Here is a 14,343-nt window from a genome sequence, read left to right on the forward strand (position 1 = left end):
GAATAACCAGGTTTTCCACCATCTATTTTCCGCATTAAGTATTTTGTTGAAAGCCCTCCGGGTGCATCCACCCCTCTTTATGACTGACTAGCTGACGCCTTCGAGAGCTGCCTCTGTTTTCCATTTAAGATGAGAATTATACTAAATATTATGTACTCCCGTAGATTTTTGGAACCGCATGTGCAACGGAACCAATTTTTTATCAGGTTGAGTCAAATCATAAGTTGTTAGTACATATAATTGTAAACTATAGAAAAGTTCATTTGACCTCGCAGATTCACATTATGCCAAATGACCCACAAAAACTGAATCGCACACGTTTAGGTAACTATGCTTACAAAACAAACATCGTCAAAATGCGTAAAACATTTATATCCAAACAAACAAAACTCCGTATCCTACTTACCAGTGCGCCCTTCGAAATTATGAAAGTGTACAAATATTTTCACGCCCCTCGCCAGTCGGTGCCTCCCCTTGATTCCCCACTTCCCGGCTCCAAGTTATTATTATCAAATCAAGTTATAGATACCTGGCTAGATAACAGACCAAGTCGATCCACAGTCACCCCTCGTACTCTCTCTCTTTCAGGCTATGTGTCCCATATGGTGGTGGGGTCTGCCTTCCTCGTTTTCTCTCTCCACTTCGCCCTGTCTCCAACGTCGTCTTCAGAGACTTGGCAGTGTCGTAGGTCTTTTTGCACTACGTCTATCCATCTGGTTTTAGGTCTTCCTCGGGATCTCCGACCGGGGGCGGACAGGCGTAGTGCTTCGTTTCCAACATAGTCAGGTGGTCTTCTCTTGACATGTCCGAACCATCGCAAGCGGTTTTCTTGGAGTTTGTCGGCGATGTCACGTACTCCCAGGCTGCCGCGAACGTACTCATTGCGGATTCTGTCAAGCCTTGTGACCCCGCACATCCACCTCAACATCTTCATTTCAGCCGCTTGGACCGCTCTGACATGCGTTTGCGTCGCTGCCCAGGTCTCACTGCCATACATTAGGACCGGGCGTATGATGGTTTTGTACACAAGACCTTTCAACCTTACCGGCATTCTTCTGTCACAAGTAACACCAGTTACTTCGCGCCATTTTAGCCAGGCGGCAGCTATTCTGTGTTGGATGTTGTATTCCACTTTACCAGAACTGTGCATCATGTTACCCAAATACTTATATTGGTCGCACTTGATGACTTGTTGGCCGTCGATGATGATGGGGCTGTCATCTGGGTCTGGTTCGTTGCATGCCATGTATTGGGTTTTAGTAACACTTAGCTTTAGGCCGCCTTTTTGCAACTGATGTTTCCACTCCAGAAGGGCCTTTTGTAGGGAGGTTCTGCTCTCCGTGCAGATTGCTACATCGTCCGCGTATATAAACGTCCACGCAGCCGTACTCTGTGCTGTTTCCGTCAGCGCATCCAGGACCAAGAAAAACAGGAAAGGGCTTAGGACTGAACCTTGGTGTACCCCTTCTGCTACAGCAATGGGCCGAGTAGCACCTACAACCGTCTTCACAACAGACCTTGCATTTTTATACATGTCCGCAATTATACTGACATACTTCTCAGGGACGCTTTTTCTGCGTAAGCTCCACCAGATAGCATCTCTCGGTATGCGATCGAACGCTTTTTCCATGTCCAAAAATGCGATGTACAGGGGACAGTTCTTAGCACGGTATTCTTCGGCAATAGTATTTAGAGCGAACATGGGATCCGTAGTGGATACGCCGGGAACAAAGCCGTAGTGGTTTTTTGAGAGTGAGCACTCCTGCCTCAGTCGGCTATCAATCACTCTTTCGTACAACTTCATTGTATGGCACATAAGTTTGACTCCACGGTAATTATTACACTCAAGTTTACTTCCTTTCCCTTTGTAGATGGGTACGATTGTGCTTAATCCCCATGCAGATGGCATTTTCGATGTCTCCATCATGCGATTGAAGAAGTTTGTGAGTAGAATAATGCCGTGGTCACTAAGGCACTTCCATGCTTCTACGGGTATTCCGTCGGGACCTACTGCTTTCTTATTCGACATCTTTTGCAAAGCCCTCTTTACTTCCCATGGATTTATTGGAGCAATCAAACCTTGGTTTTTGTGTGCTTCTGGGAGATTGATATTAACGGGTATTTTGTTTAACAGATCTTCGTAATATTTTTGCCAGGTTGCTATGATGTCTTTGTCTTTATACAGTAAGTCGCCATTTGTTCCCTTGATGACTCGACAGGTAGCCGGATCCTTTGTGCTCTGGTTTCGTTGTTTTGCGAGTTTATATATTTGTTTTTGGCCTTCTTTGCTATCTAGTGTCGAATACATATCCTTAAGTGAATTCGCCTGTGCAATAGCTATCGTTTTCTTTGCATGTTTTTTGGCTTTCTTATACTCCTCTCGGTCTTCTGGTGTTTTTGTGGCCTGCCAGGTTTTAAAAGCAGATTTCTTGTCTTTCAGGGCTTGTTGCACCGTGTCTGTCCACCACCATGTCTCTCTTGGAGTTCTTTTTCCGCCTTTTGTTCGTCCAAGGATAACGTTTCCAGCTTTTGTGAGGCACTTGTGAAGGTGTTCCCAAATTTTGTCAACATCTTGTGTTGTGTCAACTTTTACGTCAGATAGGTGTTGACGGAACTCTTCGGTCTTTTCTCCTTTCAGATTCCACCATTTTGTAATCTCAGCAGTTCGTGCTGGTTTTAAATTTGATGTTCTCTTGAAGACCATGTCCGCTACAACGATTCTGTGTTGGGTTATAGCGCATTCACCAGGAATCACTTTGCAATTTTTTACACGGCCTATATGTGCGCGATTTGTTAGTATGTAGTCTATCTGCGAGGATGCTGGGCCACTCTTGTACGTTATTATATGTTCCGGCTTTTTCTTAAAAAAGGAGTTTATAATGGCTAGATCAAAAGCCAAAGCAGTTTGGAGGATCACTTTGCCTGCTTCGTTTAAATTGCCATAGCCGTGTCCCCCATGGATTCTATTGTGAGGTTCGCTAGTTGTGCCAATATGACCATTTAGGTCTCCTCCAATGATGATAGTTTCCTTTGCCGGGACCTGTTGCAGAGTACCATCGAACATGTTCCAGAAAGCGGTTTTGTCAATTTCACTACAACCCGTTTGGGGTGCGTATGCTGATATGACGTTCACTAGCTCTCCTTCGATTAGTATTTTGAGGTACATCAGTCTGTCACTTACACGATTTATCTCTACGATGTTTTCGAGATGGTCTTGGTGTACCGCAACAGCCACTCCATTTCTGCCGTCTTTAGCTCCAGTGTATATGATCTTGTAGCCTTCTCCGATATTTCGAGCCTTTGAACCAGTCCATCGCGTCTCCTGGAGACAAACAAAGTCCACCTTTCTACGTTTGAATAGACATGCAAGCTCTTTCGTTTTTCCAGATAGTGTTCCAACATTCAAAGTTGCGAAGCGGACTTTAAGGTTACTTTCCGGGACTAACGTCTTTGGCCGAGCCCGTCCTTGACTCGGTAGCCCTAGTATATTTGTCGCAGAGGTAGGGCGATGTGTCTGCGCGTCGTTTCGCGGCGACGCCCTATCCTTTATACACAAAACATTTGGTAACCTTTTCATATTCATTTGCTTTCCTGAAAATTTGACATTTTTGGGTTTATTAGACCAGTGCCGATTGTCATCTGACGCACAAAAACCTGCTCGCTCGAGACAGGAAAACCGGGGATAGTTAAGAAGATGGATGATCCCGAACATGGATGATTTAGGTCCATATAAAGCGTTGACTGGTTATACCGCCAGTTACTCGGTCGCCAGAGCCTCGTCCGTTGTCTAGCAGGGGGCACCACGGTTGCCTTTACTGGAGACAACCGCCGTCAGCTATTCTTACGAACGACCGACGCGTGCAGGTGAGGTTGACAATTGGGCCGGATGAGATGTTAGTTCCGCTCTCCCCTTACCCCCTCGTACTGTTAATGGAAAAATAAAAGTGGAGTTTCGACACTGTAAATCATTGTTTTATGATACTTTAATATTGTTTGCAGTGGTAAATTGGATTTTATTGTTTAAATGCTAAAATACCTGTAGGTGATTCGGGAGAGTACAAATACAAGAAATGTTTGAAAGGGAATGTTTTTTATGGTTAGTAAACTTCGGCTTGTTAGAGAAATTCAAATCGGTGCAGCATATTATTATAATGTTATAGAGTGCAAACTTTACCTATTCGACGTTATTAACATCAAAAAGCTTAAAAATCTACTAAACAAACTATCTACTACGCTTGAGTTTCAAAACGCAAACTCCTAAACAACAATCAATAGACCGAGGAGGCTGCTCAGCAGAATCGAAAGCCACATCCTCATTTCAAAAGCAAACACCAAAATTATTTATGCAAGCCAAACTTGAGGCAACTCAAAACGGAATTAACAAAGAAGCAAAACACTGAATATTTTAGTAGGCAAGAACTGCTAATTGTTAGCGTCAAACCGAAGGCTGCGGCTCGCCATACACGGGGAATTCTGCACGCCGATTTTAGTGAAATAATTTGACGTGTGAAACATGACATAAAACATTTGGTTACTGAACTGGAAATAACCTTTACAGAAGCCTTAGTAGGAATAATTTCAATTTCCTATACGATTCGAAATTTATATCAATTTAGTATATTATCTGAAAAAACACTGCGCGTTCCTCTAACTTGGGACTAAAATAATAACATCAGCATACATTTGACATTTACACCCGTCTATCATATGCGCATGGCTAGATGAGAGTTGATGAGAGCCTGTGATAGGGGCACTGAGCGTGTGATTCGTGATGACGCGATTTTTATAAATGAATAAACTTACATCCCGGCTTACTACCCTTTTTAGCATGCTGTATTGTCTAATATTCCACGAGAAGTGTTCAAATTTTACAGTTTCAGGAACTCCCGTTTTAGTGTTACTATTAGAACTCAATTAGGGAATGTGATAACAACGCCTTGTGTGTGATGTGTTGCCAGTTTGCATAATCCATGCATCAGTATCCGTTAATTTTCTTTTAATACATACCCAAGCCTGCATACGGGAGCAATGCCATTATGGCGGCATGCATCTGAATTTTCATACATATAATCACTTTTATTTACTGCAGTTTTATCATTATACACTCACGGGCAATGAAAAGGTCCACTGAGAAAAGCACCAAATTACTCCTAAACGAAAAAGGCTAGCTTAATAACGCCTTCTGCAACATTAAAGTACATTTAACGGAGCATCAGGATAATTATTACCAACTATAACGATAATATTTTGTTAAAATTTTAAATTAAATATTTGGAAGAACTGTGATCGTTTGGTGTCAGAATTTTAAGAGTGGAACTTTTTCATTGCCTGTGAGTGTAAACTTATGATTACTATGATTACACAACGATGTCATTAGTAAAGACATTGATGTGTCGTGTGAATATATACGATACATACGAGGAGGTAATTTGCTTTATTTCGTCGTCAGTTATGAAGATGTCAACCAGATTAGCGTAATTTATTCTTAATTACCTTTCATGCATTACCCATTGGTTGTGTTTCCTGGTTATAAATCTCATTTTTATTTTCCACATCAAAGAGGTGATATAATTAATGTCTCAGCTTCCGTATACACTACAATATTATTCGTAACTAACTGTTCCCGCGAGCTTCACTTCGCCTTAAAAAGTTTTCCTGTGGGAATTCCGGGATAAAAAGTAGCCTATTTTCTTTCTCAGGGTCCAGACTATATGTATACCAAATTTTATTCAAATCCGTTCAGTAGTTTTGGCGTGAAAGAGTAACAGACAGACAGTCAGATAGACAGACACAGTTACTTTCCCATTTATAATATTAGTTAGGATTAGGATGAAGTGCGAAAGCTTAATTTTCTCTGCGGAATATTCTCGTCCCCCGTGCAATAACAAAATTACCCTCAAACAACACGTAAGATAAACAAACTGCACGATATTATGAGGCGATGTATAAACTGAAATAATGTTTGTTAGTTACTTGCAGACGCAGGCTGCCGGATCCCACCGGTGACTGTTTTGGACAAAGATTTAATACCCTAGAATAGTTAGATTGGTCCTACTGAACGACAAAATAATAAACTGAACCAAGAGTACATCATACGGTATCTCTGAATGTTACGCTCATTGGTCATGAAATGTAATAAGTACAAAATGCACCGCACTTGGGTTACTGTCAAACCGTTTTAAGTTCAACTTGAGTTCAACCTACATCATCATTGTACTGTCACAAATCTCCATAGAAACTAAGTTGGTCACGTGACTTTACTATGGATAATGAATAAAAAAAAATCGCGAATTTCGAAATTCTGATTTCGGGCTCAGATATAACATGCTGCACATGCTGGTTTCGGCTTAGTATACGGTTTTTGCAACACTCTGTACAACATCAGCAACGCCAGTCGCCTCGTGCATCGGTGTCATAGTTTGCAGAATGTTAATATTCATTACGTCGCGTCAGCGTCGACTTTAGGCTTGGGCTTCAATGAATCCTCGAGCTTGTCTCCATGTCTACTTGTCTACCAGCTCAGTTTGTTGTTATACTATTGGAAATTATACTGCTGTGGGGATAGGTAGATAGTAAGAAAGTGAATTGTTTAATTTATACAGGTTGATGTAAAGATTGCCGAACAGGGTTCTAAATCTTTTGTTTTAGGACTTGTGGAAATGAGCATTAAAAAACTCTACTCAGTTAAAATCACGTGACCAACAATAAAGTCTCTATGGAGTTTTTATTTTATTTTTTAAGAGCTGTATAACAAGAGTTGTTTTGAATGATAATTATAATTTATCGTTTCGTTAGACTGTGGAGGGTGTAATTTTCAGCCTAAACGCCGTTACCTGCCCGAATCAAGATGTTTCAACTGCATAATATATGTTTTGTATACCTACCTATATCATAGAACTTCTGCTCAATGACCTGAATGATGAATTGATGATTTATTTTTATTTATCTTTATTATGGCAACAAACAGTCATACATACAGACAATTATCTAAATAAACTTACATTCTATTATAGACCTTACTGTGCCGAAAATACAGTTCAATTTATATTAAAAATAAAAAGAGCTAAAGAGACGCTTAATAATACAGAAGCAATTTGGAATCTGATTACATCAATTTGAAAGTATATATATATATGTATAAACTACAAAATAGACACTTTATGTTGAAGCAGCATTACAATATTCTTACAAAAGTTAGTTTGTAAGTACTTATAATTAAGATTAAATAATATTTTACAGTTGTCCAAAATTGATAGTGCGCTAGAAATCTTTGACAGATCGGTTGCTTTCGATTATGTGACACGTAATATTGACTCCTATTTCTTTAAAACAAGGTGCAAAATGCAGGTGTTTTGTTTCAGGCTCTTACGATTCAATGATTCGGGTGTGAAGATCTGCATGTGCACTATCAATTCAGGGGAACTGTACTTACTTATATGAAAAGTTTATTACTTATTGTTGCATGCTTATGAAACAGGTTCTCTTGAAGGATATAAGGTGATTATTGAATAAATCCACGTCAGAAAATTCTTTGTTGTAAGTGGTGATTGAACGAGATATGAAGCTATTTCGAGTGTAATTTTTTTTTAAGTTAGGAGGCACAAGTGCCGTTTTATTATTATTTCGCGAGGTGCGAATGGGCAAGCGTATTCTTGTCACAAAATTAATTTTAGATAGAAGTGTTGGGGAGTCGATTAAGTTATTTAAAATTTTGAAAAGAAAGGACATATCAATGAGTTTACGGCGGTTTGATAACGATGTTAAGTTATAATAATTTAGTGAATTTTCATAGGAATCTAAACGATGGCTACGGTAATTTAACAGTTTAACAAACTTTTTTTGTACTTTTTCAATACGATTAATATGAATCTGATAAGAAGGGTTCCATACTACACTGGCAAACTCTAAAATAGACCTAACAAACGAATTATAAAGAAGTTTAAGAGTACTTATTCTTTTAAGGGGTTTACTGATTCTTGTAATAAAACCAAGGTTTTTGAAAGCTCTGTTAAGTATATTATCTATGTGTGGATTAAATGAAACCTTGCTGTCCATCATAACGCCAAGATCACGGATGCTGTTAACACGTACGAGTTTTAAATTATTTATTGTATAGTCAAACATAATTGGTTTCTTTTTTCGAGTATAAGTTATAACAAAACACTTCTCAACATTAAGAAAGAGTTGGTTAGTATTACAGTAATTTAATAATGAGTTGAGATCGTGTTGAATACCCATGCAGTCTTCGATACTAGAAACTTTTCTGAACAACTTAGTGTCGTCAGCATAGAGTAAGTGATCAGAGTTACCAAGGATCTTACCTAAATCATTTATGTAAAGCGTGAACAGCAAAGGTCCTAGGTGTGAACCTTGTGGAACTCCTGAAGGAATGTGCAAGAACCTGGAGCAATACCCCTTCCCTTCAAGCATACTGCCTGACTTCTATTCCGTATATAGGATTCTATCCATCTTAATAGGTTGCCGTGTACACCGGCCCTCATAAGCTTTACCAAAAGCAAATCATGGTTAATTTTATCGAACGCTTTGGAGAAGTCGGTGTACACGACATCCACCTGTAGGTAACTGTCCATGGCATTAAAAATATAATCTGCTAATTATATAATGATGCTATCTTAAGCTGAGCTGAGATCAAACTGGAGTACTACGAACGTCCTCATGAGGTTTATCTAAACTTAATGTGACACAACCTGTCATAATTTTAGTGCTCAAAATAAAATCTACCTCCCACATTCTCAGTATTCTCGCTGAAACGTGGGTACTTAAGTACTAAAGTGTCATATTTTCGCAATGGGCCTGGTACTTACAAAAATAATTTGCGATAATTTAAAAGCGACCCTCCGTATTTGGTCGGCTGCCCACTAACTGCCAATGCGTAATGACTGGTTCTTGAACTAAAACCTAGTATTTGCTATACAGATTGCGAAAATAGCGTACATTTTGTAGTTATCTATCGCTTAGGAACCAACCGCTGTGAATTTTTAACGTCAATGCATTGTGACGTAGGTAACAATGGGTTGGCGGTGGCGCATGTTTGACCCTTTTGTTAGCTATTTCTGCTATGCAGAAGTAAAAATTGGCTAGTATAGTAGACATTTTTTATTTAAATTGAATTTTGAATGCATACAAATAATTCTGCATGCGAAAAAATAGAAAAAATACAGTTGTACTTATAATTTTTTACAATTTGTTGAATAGAAAAAAGGAAGTAGTATGATTATACCTACCTTCTTATTTTTATTTTTATCGAACTCATTACTCTACGAGGTTTTCTGTATCATCCGGTCATCACGACATTACATAATACTATACACCTGAAACCCAAAGTTCTTAGTTAGGTACATTGGCCGAAGAATCAACCCTAGCATGTCCCATTTATGTACCCAGACTGAACTTAGGTAGTCTAGTGTACACACAATATGACAATACGACGTCAGCTAAGGCAAACGGCACACCGACGACCATCTATTGTCGTTCGATAAGTAATTAGGCAGGAGACACAATACGTCTGACTAGACGTATAGCTTTAGTCCATAGAGTTGCCAGTATTCTAAGACGGTACACTGTTGGCTTCCTATATCTGGATAATTTAGTAAAGGGTGAGGTTATGCATATCAATAGTGTGACGTCTGAGCCAGCGTCCCACACCGTTTTGTGAGAATCAATAGCTAAGTTGATTTAAAGTTTATTCTGAGTAGTTAAAAATTTATACCTATGTAGCTTTAAACCAAATGGCTTTGAATTCTTAGTAAAGTATCACAACTATGCAATAATTGTGAAAGGTTGCTGCTGCAATGACTAGAAATTATTGACGACGAGATATAATATTTTTTTTATATGTTAAATACAAAGTAATTATTTATTTGCACCATATACTTTACACCCAAACCGATTTTAAAAAATCAAGTAACTTGAGTGCATCCATGAAACTACAGGGTGATTCTTGAAGGAAAACAGTTGGAATAAGGGTGGCAGCCGACGAGGGGAGGGCGAGCGTGACCTCACGATCCGCAACAGAAACCTAATCGGAAACGCGATCGTTGTCTTTAATCGAATCTGCTACCGGGATCTTGATGCCACCGGAACAACTCCAGGTAATATAGAGATACAAATCCCATTACTGTGCGGTCTATTTTCGAATGACTTCGAAATTTTCAGTTTCTAATTTGTATGTTAATTTTTGCACACTCACGTGCAATGAAAAAGTGACATAAGGAACTTTTTATTGCTCGATATGATCTGTGATGTTGACTAATAAACTGATTCACGCGGTCATCACTCATAAAATAAAATCTTACAAATTCATCAGAATCATCAGGGTAGAGGAGTGCCTTGTATATTTTTTGTAGTGGTAATAATGGTGTTTGTCCTTATGCCGTTTTGAAGACGAATTGAAAATGTTGGAAACTTTATAAAGTTTACTAATAGTGTCTTTTGCTATAAGATCGCGTTTTTACTGTTTTATACCTAAGGTTTTTAAATATTATTTTTGTTTTGCTGAAAATATTGTATTGTCTTTAGGCACTGCTTACCAAATCGTGATCGATAGAAATCAAGAAGTATACTCGTACCTACATAGAACTCACAAAAATAAACCATTAAATAACTCAAGTGATAACTATTAATATCAGATTGCTTCCTGAACTAGGTATATGTGCAATTTTAGATTTTACAATATCTACAAATCTCATGCGGTTGTCATCTGAATATTCTATGTAGATCTTATCGTTCCATATCTTTACGAGATATCTAGGACTCAAATAAACCATATTAATAGTAACTTAATAAAACTTTAATATCTTTAATGGTATTCGCATGTCTCTTATTTATTTATAGTGCCATAAAACCGAGTAATTTACGAGTTGTTCTTGTATTGTTGATGGTCATTATGTCACCTGTTCTAATGAGAGTGGTCTAAGGAATTTATGCTTTATTGCTTCTGGTAATAACATCAGATCAGAGTAAGATAAAATATAGATCTTGCAACACACAAATCTACAATTCAAAGGGCTGAAAAGACAAGATTTTTGTAAAAGCATTCGTACAGCTTCATAAATATATACGTCATTAAAACGTTTTTTTATGAACATTGTCGCTACATGAGGGTAAAGCTATAGGTACATATTTTTTCGTGAAGGGTTGGTCCCATAGTAAACGATGTTCGGTATGTAATTTATATATTTTTTGAACACCCATTAATGATCCTGCCATTGTTACACACCCAATACGAATTTAATACATCTCGTCTAGTACGGGTTAAGCAAAATAATAATTATGATAAATATAAAAGTTTTCGTTTTCTTCTGTCATCCCTAAATTATCTGTAAAAAGTTTTGAATGGTAGTTTCCGCTAGAGGCGCCACTTTGTACTTATGCAAGAAAAACACAAACTATCCAACCTGTACCAAACCCTCATGTCTCTTCAGTTCTCGAGTCCACATTGCCAAAGCAAGATCTCTATAGCACAGGCCACGGCGAACCCAATAGCTGTGCTTTGTTTTAATTAGAATGCAAATTTAATAGCTTAGAAGCATTTACATGTCAATAGGTGCCTAAATACGCAATCTGGGCACAAAGGCTTCAGTCTCTTAGTAGCTCGAGCTGGTATCGAGCTCCAATGACAGTTTTGAAATCCTTTACAAAGACAGGACAGCGGCCCTATTTAATGATACTGTTTGAGGTTGTTCGTTAAAATTAATAATATTTTTTTTTTATTTATTTACCATATTTGTTGGCATGGATAGGACCTACGTACCTACACTGATCAATTTTGCATGCTTCGGTAACTCTTATTATTTAATTATACATACTGCATGGGATGTATATTAACTAAGTGTACTTATATGTATACAATGATAAAATTGCACACTATATTTGCTTTAGTTTTTAATAAACCTTATATATATAGTTTAAATACCTACTTTCTGAACCAGTCTTATAATTTTATTTATAAACGATGTTATTTATCTAAACATAGGTATCTATTATCAAATTTATCGTAAGATTTCCTACATAATTTCAGCTCTGTAGTTTTATTACGAAGATAAATATAAAGGGGACGATAAGAGCTAAACAATATCTCCGCTGACCATTCCCTCGCTGCTACGCGTGATAATGCATTATTTATACGACCTAAGACCGAAATGAATGCAGATACTAACTAAAAAGAAGGAGACCCGAAGCATCTCTTTTGTCTCGGCGACAAAACGTGCCTCTTGAATAAATAGCACAAATAAAAATCCTATAAATATTGAACAATCGTATATTTCACACTTTACCAAGAGGTCTGTAACTGAGATATATTATGACGCGGCTTTATGTCGAATTGTCGATGTGGGCTTTTTCGGTGTTTTTATGAATCTTTGTTTGTAAACGAATCGGGACAATGCTGTAAGTTTTTAACGGCAGCCATGTTGTTTTTGTAAAACCTCCGCGGAGGAGGGTTTGCAAAAAACGTATGAGGCGGCCGAGGGTATAAACTTTGGATGACAAGACGCTACCTCTGTACTGATGTACGTTTTTTCCGTGCCAAAATCGATTGTGCCATTTTTTCGGCAGAACTCTCCTCGGTAACAACTGCTTATTTTTTCCAACTATTGCTTGAACAAGTCTCGTTTGCTGGGTGAACCATTTTTTACTGTGCCCAATTCAAGTTGAAGCGGCAAAAAGGGAAAATTCAATCAATAAAAAACGAGCAGCGCAAGTAACAGGTTTTCATAAAGGCTGAACTGGTACAGATTTGTTTAGTTTTCGATCAATATTTCACAGTCAGAGGCAGCCGGTCACAGCGCTATGTCAGCCCTGCAGCGAATGCTAGCACAAAGAAACCGTGGAATCACCATGCTAGCACAAAGAAACCGTGGAATCACCCCCCGATATAATACAAACACACGCACTCACGCCTTGTACTAATGTACTCCCTTGCGGGGTAGGCAGAGGTGCATTGCTGCACCCACTTTTCGCCAGAGTGTTATGTTAGTCCCAATGTAATAGGGGGCGGGCCTATTGCCATTTTACGGGCACATCCAAGACCCGAGAACAAATATCTGTGTTTAAACAAATATCTGCCCCAGCCGGGAATCGAACCCGGGACCACCGGCTCAGTAGTCAGGGTCACTAACCACTACGCCATTCGGTCGTCTAAATACACTAGCAAGAAACGAAATAGTTCCAGTGACAATAGCACCAAATTTTACATTTAACGGATAAGTCTACATTAAACTACGCCGTCTGCAATATTGAAGAAGGTACATTTTAACAGCGCATTGTAATGTTCCATCGATGCCGAAACATTAACTATTTCGCAAATAATGAATTTAAACTACGACTGGATGTTCCGAGGGATTTGTTGCGCTTTGGAAGGGTTTTCCCGTGGGATTTTTGGAAAAGTTGTCTATTAAATCATTCAGGGTGTCGGCTAACTTCGTGCCAAGCTTCGTTGTACCGATTTCGGATCACAGAATAATCAAGATAATTATTCTGAGTGTAGGTGAGCCTTAATATTGATATCGGCGAGTTGAGGGTAGAGGATAATATCCACGTAAGCGAGCAGCGCGTGGGCACTTTTCACTTTTTTGTGAGCAGCCGTGGTGAGCAGACGGTCAGATGGAGGGAGTGATCGGTGCCGTGGGAGCTTGAGGACCAGGCGCGTGGAGCCGAGGCGGAACACCGTGTGCGAAGCTAAGTCACCTTTCTACTCGTATTTACTTTTTGTCTCTCGTATATGATTGAGAAGTTATACCTACACTTTATTTCTTGAAGGACGCTAACCCACGGCTGCAATTTCCATCACACTGGTATAGGGATTAGATAGGTACACTAAAGGTCTTCTACCTCGCTCATTCAGTATTTAGCTAGCTAGAGAAAAACCTACACATTACACATTCCCTTATTTTAGCTTTGGTTCAACTTATTTTAGTTTAGAATAGGGACTTCTGGATAGATACAAATAGGCAGAAGCGGGCTGGTGATGATGATGATGATGATTATCAAATAACTAAAACCTGACAATAGATCTCACTTCAAAAATAATAAATTCTTATCAAATAAAAAATATACACCTACCTTCAAATTTGTTCTATGGTTCTTTGTTCAAATTATTGATTTTTCATTAGGTAAATAAATACTTCTATAGAATCTATGCTATAGTAATTATTCAAAGAATAAAGTAGATACATACTTAAATAAACTTTTCAAAGATGATTTATTGTAGTATCTATATGGCAGAGAAGATTATTTGACTTTGAGTTTAAAAACAAGTAACAGCGCAGGGAAAGAATTGATTGACGGAGAAATTTACTCTAATAAGTGTCAAGATATCACAAA

General features: G+C 38.5%; 1 protein-coding gene across 1 annotated transcript; it reads right to left on the minus strand.

Moving 5' to 3' along the window:
* Positions 1-578: 578 nt before the first annotated feature.
* LOC119690984 (probable RNA-directed DNA polymerase from transposon BS) lies at positions 579-3,905 on the minus strand. Its single transcript, XM_038107162.2, has one exon. The coding sequence runs from the start codon at positions 3,710-3,712 to the stop codon at positions 590-592; it is 3,123 nt and encodes a 1,040-aa protein (XP_037963090.2). The 5' UTR covers positions 3,713-3,905; the 3' UTR covers positions 579-589.
* Between the last annotated feature and the right edge of the window lie 10,438 nt (positions 3,906-14,343).

This window comes from Plutella xylostella, chromosome 23, assembly GCF_932276165.1.
Source record: "Plutella xylostella chromosome 23, ilPluXylo3.1, whole genome shotgun sequence".
Taxonomy (NCBI): Eukaryota; Metazoa; Arthropoda; class Insecta; order Lepidoptera; family Plutellidae; genus Plutella; species Plutella xylostella.